Source organism: Sinocyclocheilus rhinocerous, unplaced genomic scaffold, assembly GCF_001515625.1.
Source record: "Sinocyclocheilus rhinocerous isolate Xijiao unplaced genomic scaffold, SAMN03320098_v1.1 scaffold470, whole genome shotgun sequence".
Lineage (NCBI taxonomy): Eukaryota > Metazoa > Chordata > Actinopteri > Cypriniformes > Cyprinidae > Sinocyclocheilus > Sinocyclocheilus rhinocerous.
In genome coordinates, this window is record NW_015637537.1 from 481,965 (window position 1) to 489,175 (window position 7,211).

The 7,211-nt window shown below is 34.6% G+C and overlaps 1 protein-coding gene across 1 annotated transcript in view; it reads left to right on the forward strand.

Annotated features, from left to right (window-relative positions):
• Positions 1–5,368, forward strand: part of LOC107748979 (chloride transport protein 6-like) — a 19,491-nt gene extending 14,123 nt beyond the window's left edge. Inside the window, exons 19-22 of the mRNA XM_016564017.1 lie at positions 1,040–1,196; positions 3,096–3,203; positions 3,441–3,566; positions 4,688–5,368. Coding sequence (XP_016419503.1) covers positions 1,040–1,196; positions 3,096–3,203; positions 3,441–3,566; positions 4,688–4,768 — 472 coding nt within the window. The 3' untranslated portion in view covers positions 4,769–5,368. The remainder of the gene's footprint in view (positions 1–1,039; positions 1,197–3,095; positions 3,204–3,440; positions 3,567–4,687) is intronic.
• Positions 5,369–7,211: the final 1,843 nt, after the last annotated feature.

The window sequence follows — 7,211 nt, forward strand, 5'->3', positions numbered from 1 at the left end:
GCGGTTGCTGCGGTTCTTGCATTCCTCTGCGGTTTGCTCGTCAATAGCGCGGTATTGCTATATTGCGGTTATCGCGACAGCCCTATCTGCAAATATACATTTATTAAAATTACGTTTATTCTGCTTAAAGGAGACATATTATGCCCCTTTTTACAATATGTAATATAAGTCTCTGGGCTAACTAAGACTAAACTAAGTTCCCATTCACACACAAGTTATAATAATAGATAAAACCATAAAAACAAAAATTTGTTACTTGAAATAAATGTTAAAGGAGACACATTATGTCCCTTTTTACAATATGTAATATAAGTCTTTGGTGTCCCCAGAATGTGTCTGTGAAGTTTCAGCTCAAAGTACTCCACAGATCATTTATTATACCATGGGAGCTGCAGGCGCAATGATATTACGCAGCGCCTGAAAATAGTCCCCAGCTAGGTAACTTCAAATAAGCCTATTTTCAGGCGCTGCGTATTATCATTGTGCTTCCTGCACCCATGGTACGGCAGCAAAGTTCCTTGATTATTACGCCGGAATGAGAGTATAGTTCCTAGCCATATCGGCCTAGAAAATCTCAACTTTTCATTTTCCGTCAGTCTTAGTACACGATGTAACTACAGAAGAGTCAAGTTTTAAATAGGAAAAATATAGAAACTCTTTGGTCATTTTTGAACGAGATGCTAACGGTCTAATCAGATTCAATGATCTATGCTAAGCTACAGCTAAAAGTGCTACCGCCAGACCCGGAGATCGGCTGAATGGATTCGAAAACGGTAAAACTCAACTGTTTAACTCTAGGGGAGTTGGAAAATGAGCCTATTTTCAAAAATAGTGGAGTGTTCCTTTAAGCATGTTAAGGCGGCATTTAGAAAAGCAAAGAACACTCTTTGGTAGAGTGAAGCAAATAAAGCTTATAATAATAATTAAGATAAAAGTGAAGTTTCCTCCACACAGACCAGTTAGCCAGTTAGTTGTAAATCTAGAGCATATGTTAACACGCTGATGTTTTGTGTCTGCTCTCTATGGTTGATGTTGGCAGACACGTGCCGTACCCAAACCTGTACCCGGACCAGTCTCCCAGTGAGGAGTGGACCCTGGAGGAGAGGTTCCGGCCGCTCACCTTTCACGGGCTCATCCTGCGCTCTCAGCTCGTCAACCTGCTGATCCGCGGCGTCTGCTACGCTGAAAACCAGTCGGTCAGGGACAGTCAGATCTCATCACCTTTCCTCTCATCACCTTTTCTCTTGCCTTTATTTCCCACCTCGATTTTCCTAATCTTACTCCAATAGTCTTTTCAAAGGCGGTCAGATCATCCCTTATGGTTATGCCCTATATTTTCACACTATTACTTGAAAGTGAATATGACATTATACTGATTCAATTTACTTTATTAATAACTGTTTCTAGTTTCATGTGTTTCATAGTATTTTAATCTCAAACATTTTGCAAGTGTAATCAAGACAGCGTGGGCATGGATTAAGAATATTATTAACTAATGTTCTAACATATTTCGACCAAGCAAATCCCACCAAGTAAAATCAAGTCCTGTACACTACATTATTTCTTGCTTGATATTCTGCTTCACTCAGAAATACGTTACATTGCTATGAACATTATACAAGATATTTGATTCCAGAGAGAGTCTTCATAATCGTTAATAAAAAATGTAATAACTTTAACAACTTTTTTTTTTCACTGACAACCCAATGAATTCTATTGAATGTGTATATGTAGTGTGCTTTAAATCTTAAAAGTATGTTCAAACTGTACTTATAAATTATATAAACTAAAATATAAGGGTACTTCAGTATACTTGGTGTACATTCATGACTTTCTTAACACACTTAAGTACACTTTTATTTAACAAGTGCACTTTGTTGTAATGTGTAATGTCCAATTAAAATTTTTAAGTTAAAGTATTTACATTTTTACATTTTTGTAATGCTTTAAAGAACACTTGATGTGTTGACTGAATACTAAAGCAAATGTAAAGCGCTTGATTATAATTTTAAATATTGTGTTATTCGATATTACATTCAATATATTTTAATTTTGTACTAAATCACAACTTAATCATATTTAAAAATGACATGACATAAAAGTTTTTAATAGAAATTTTATTTACCATGAATGCTTGTCAGTATATTCTGCTGTCAACTTATTTTACTTAAGTCCTACTTAAAAGTGGGTGGAAAAAAGCAATCAAAAGTTTATCTAATTGCATGTAATATAAATTTAAACTATATGATATTTTCATTTATACAACAGTTCTTTCTGCTCCTCGAATCTGATTGGCTGAGAGCCTTTTCCAGCAGTGCGATATTCTAGTGATAACAGAGTATTTCTCACAGAGAGTGTCATGCTGGATGCCCAAATCCACTATAATTTTATAAATAATGCTGTTTTTGTGTCACGGAATGTGGTTTTAAGAGTTTTTTTAGGCGCTGAGTCCATCTCTCTCATAATACTCTACAGTAAGCTTTTAATACAATAATACAATAAGCTTTCAATGAAGCAACTCAATGTTCCTTCGTTACTAGTTCTAAAGTGACGTTTTGGAATTAATAATGGAGGCTTGGGCTCAGCTGTTAAACTGTCAAATTTGATTTGAATCATTGGCGGAAAGAAGCAGTTCTGCACAAAAGAGGGTTTTTAAAGACAGTCTGCCATTTCTTTTTTTTTTTTTTTACACCCTTGTGCCGTCGAACTGTTGTATAAATGCAATATCACACGATATCAAGCACGCTGTGATTACCTATGACTGAATCAGAGCCGTGCCGATATACAGCCATATCTCACAGCTACTCGTGTGACATTGCTCTTTTAATTCCAAATAAAATGCATGTAATATAAATTTAAATATTAAGATATTTTAATTAAATTCCAAATAAAATACAATTAAGACTCTGCACGTTTGCATGTATTATTTCTATAATAAGTACTCTTTTTAAAAGAATGCTAAAGTGAAGTATTTTTTCACAAAGGTCTGTTTAGCAGCAATCAGAGTGCGAAACATTGATCTGTTTGAACTGTAGATGCAACCAAATACATGCCAGCCATTTGAGAGCTGCCTCTCTCTCCTCTGCCCTCTGTAGAGCGCCTCACAGCCACGGCTCTCTCATTCAGAGATGACTGAGGATTACCCACGATTCCCTGACATCCACGATCTCGACCTGGCCCTTCTCAATCCACGCATGATTGTGGTAAAGTCCTCTGACCTATCAGACTCTTCAGGGGAATGTCGTGACACTCGCAGCAGTTCATAAACTAGTGCTCTATATCCAGTTATCTAGGATGTGTGTATAATGGCTGTTAATTGGTGATAATTGTAAGTGTGTAAGTGATCTTGTTGTAAAGTGAGCCTTGCAGTGATGACAGTTTGTTCAGCGGTCTCTCTCAGACATAATTAGACTCATTTGTCTTTTTTTTTTCTTAAACAGGACGTGACTCCTTACATGAACCCCTGTCCATATACAGTCTCTCCAAATACATGTGTCTCCCAAGTATTCAATCTGTTCAGGACCATGGGCCTTCGACACTTACCTGTGGTCAATGCGGTGGGAGAGGTACGTCTAAAACACAAACATCTAAACATGTTGTTAGAAACACGGTGACAAAGAAATATAGAAGCAACTTTGTGTGTCTTCAAATTTTTGTGTCTTCATTTATACTTTTAAGGCAAAGTTCAACCAAAAATAAAAATTATGTCATCTCTTATTACTTAGAGCTGTGAAATCTTTGGGTAGACAGCGAAGCAGTTAGGTTTGCAATTAAATTCGGGAACGATTTTTGCAAATTCAGAATGATCTGATTCTTATTCACAATGAAGTCTGATTTGATTTCAATTAATGATTTGATTTTTGTATTTCAAAGTGCATTCGTAGAATGTAAATGCTTCTTCTAATGTACAGTGTTATTATAGTTAACTAAAACTTAAAACTAAAACAATGAAGAAAAAAAAAAAAGTTACTTAAAATAAAATAAACTTTTTTTTTTACTTTTATTTCAGCCAAGGCAACATTTCTCATTTTCATTTTATCTTGTTGTACTAAAATAATTTAAACTAAAACTGAAGTAAAACAATATATAAAAACGATATACATTAAATTAATTAAATTAAAAACGAAAATTAAACAAAATTACTAAAACTTGAAATAAAATGGAAAAAATATAAAAATAAAATAATTCTAAATATTAATAAAAACTTGAATTGTATCTCAGTGATACTAAAGTAACCCTGCATTGTGTATGCAAGCAATTTAATGTTAAGATATTAAATTAGATTTTACAAAATTGCAATTCTTTTTTTTTTTTAGCATCTTTTCATTTTCCATCGGTCTTGGTGCACGATGTAACTACACAAGAGTCAAGTTTTAAGTAGGAACAATATCGAAACTCTTTGGTCATTTTTGAGCGAGATGCTAACGGTCTAATCAGATTCAATGATCTATGCTAAGCTACAGCTAAAAGTGCTACCGCCAGACCCGGAGATCGGCTGAATGGATTCGAAAACGGTAAAACTCAACTGTTTAACTCTAGGGGAGTTGGAAAATGAGCCTAATAGTGGAGTGTTCCTTTAACTGAAACACAATTCATGATTTAAAAATTCATGTTTGTAGATTGAGGCATAAGCTCCATCCATCCAGTTTCATGAAGTGATGTTTTGTCATCTGTGTCTCTCTCTCAGATCGTGGGAATAATCACCAGACATAATCTTACCCATGAGTTTTTAGTTGCTAAACTCCGACAGCATTACATCACAATCTAAGACACCGTCTGCGATCAAGCAGCCAAGCTTGAGTAATGGCGTCCTCGAGGTGAGAAGAGCCTGAACCCCTGCTTCAGGTCGCACCCTAAAGCCATTCCTAGTATCTGTGTGGACTGCTAGAGTTCGGTACCTGACCCGTCCTGACACACACACGCCTCATGCTAGCACTGATGCAGGTGAGGTCCCGTTCATCAGCGCCGCCTGTGCTTTATCAACCTCACTGTAGCACTTTTCATTTAGTCTCTGAGTTCTGAATGTTTTAATAGTGCTCACCATTTCTGTGTATTTCTGAACGTTTGCGTTTGTACAAAGACTGATGTAAACCACTGACCACAGTCCCTGGCCGAAAGGGTAAATGTCATGAAAACGGTCAAGAGCATGCCTGGGCCATCACCCTAAAATCAAAAGGAAGAAATATTTTTGTTTCTTTTTGATTGCATTTTTAGGACCATTAAGATTTTATGCATGTCATTTTTTTTCATTGCAGTTAAACATTTTCTCCAAATTACTGTACTGCCAAAATAAATTTAAATTGTATTGCCATAAGTAATGCTGATTTAAATCAAATCAGTGCATTACTGTAATGCAAATATTTTATTTTTAAATGTTTGAAAAAATTACCGTAATAGAGTAATCAATGTAAAGAAAGTCACCAATATATATATCATTTGAATTATGGGGCGTAACTGTAATTAGATTTTTTGGAGTTAATGCCAAAAGGCAATAAAATATTTTGTTAAATTAGGCTTCATTTACTAAACAAAAATAAACAGAATATTTTTCTTTTCTTTGATTTGGGGTGAAATGTATGGAAGCCTGTTTACGCCGCTGAACAAAACTACAAAAGGTAATTGCGACTTTATCTCACAATTCTGGGTTTTCCTCGCAATTCTGCCTTTTTTCTCAGATTACAAGTTTATATCTTGCAATTCTGACTTTATAACATGCGATTGCGAGTTTATATCAGAATTCTGAGAAAAGTCAGAAATTACAAAATGTAAACTCTCAATTGCAAGAGAAAAAAAGTGAGATATTGTGAGATAAAAAATAAAAAGATAATCGTGACTTTATTCAGTGGCGGAAACGGGCTTCCATAGAAGTGACTTATTTTCATAAGATCTTAGTAAGTAGACCCTTTCTAGGACTCAACAATCAGATGTATATGGATTTTCATCTCATATAGTCATGCCATTATATCAATAATCCCTTTTTTTAGTGACACATTTACTCCATTTCGAAATGCAATGTAAAGTTATGGCATTTATTCCAAGTGAAGAATGTTTTAATTGTAACTGTGGCATTAATAATATTTTTCTTCCGTTATTTTTTTTCCCATTCCATTGAAATGCCCTGCCATTCTTGACGTTGTTTTGTCAGGGAAGAACGTTCTCAGGGTGTGTTTGTAATAATGAGCTAATCAAACCACCAGAAAATCACTGAATTACAGGGATTTATGTAAAACATATGCTTGTTTTCATAACGTTAACACAGTCATGATATTAGTATATCATCATTTGACTGTGGTTTGATTTCAAGAGCAGACTAAATAGTATTAGAAGAAATTATGGCACATTTATATACTATACATTCCTGACATATTTATTGTTTACCGTAATTTTCTTTTTTATTTGATTTATTTAAGATGAAGGATATTTTGTCACATGTTTTAATTTATGCTTTAAAATGTTGTTTATCTACTATTGCAGTTTTTTTTAATTGTGATGTGGAACTATCAACGTTTTATTTGAGGTGTCTTTTTAATGTATGTTTTATAACATACTGTTTAATTTCTTGACTGAAGATGTGCTGCAGGTTTGGAGAGCCGACTAAACACCATCCGCCTGTTATAAAAGCTTCATAAACGATATGCAAATGTTACGTGAAAATCGTCTGTGATCTCAATATTGCGTTGTGATATCGTACACTATCATTATGGTTTTTCAGGTGATTAATTTTATGCAGTTGTCAAAATAAAATATACACCTTTGTAAGACTTGTGTTCAGTGGAATGAGTTCAGAATTCATGCAGCAGGCCTAACAGCATTTGTAAAACTGCTTGCATATCCTAAAATGATTAAGAAAATTTATTTTAATGCTTAAGTATTCGTTGAACTGCATTCTTCCACTAGACGATATATTTTCTGTACAGAACATCTGCCAGTCATGACCAGATGCTGCTTATTATCATCAAATAAACTCTTGTATCACACTGAAAGGTGGACCTTGCATAAAGTCACTGTAGAAAACTTACACACTTGTGCAATTTAAGTTGTTACTCACGCAAAATATAGAACTTTCAAAAACATGCTCTGGTCAAACTCAAGTATTTCAACTTTATTAACTGTAACTGATTGACAGTCAGTTTAGTGTTCACACTGACAAAGCAACATTAATTTTAAGTGGAAGTTGGCAATTTCCAGAGCCGGGGCCATTTGTGATGCAA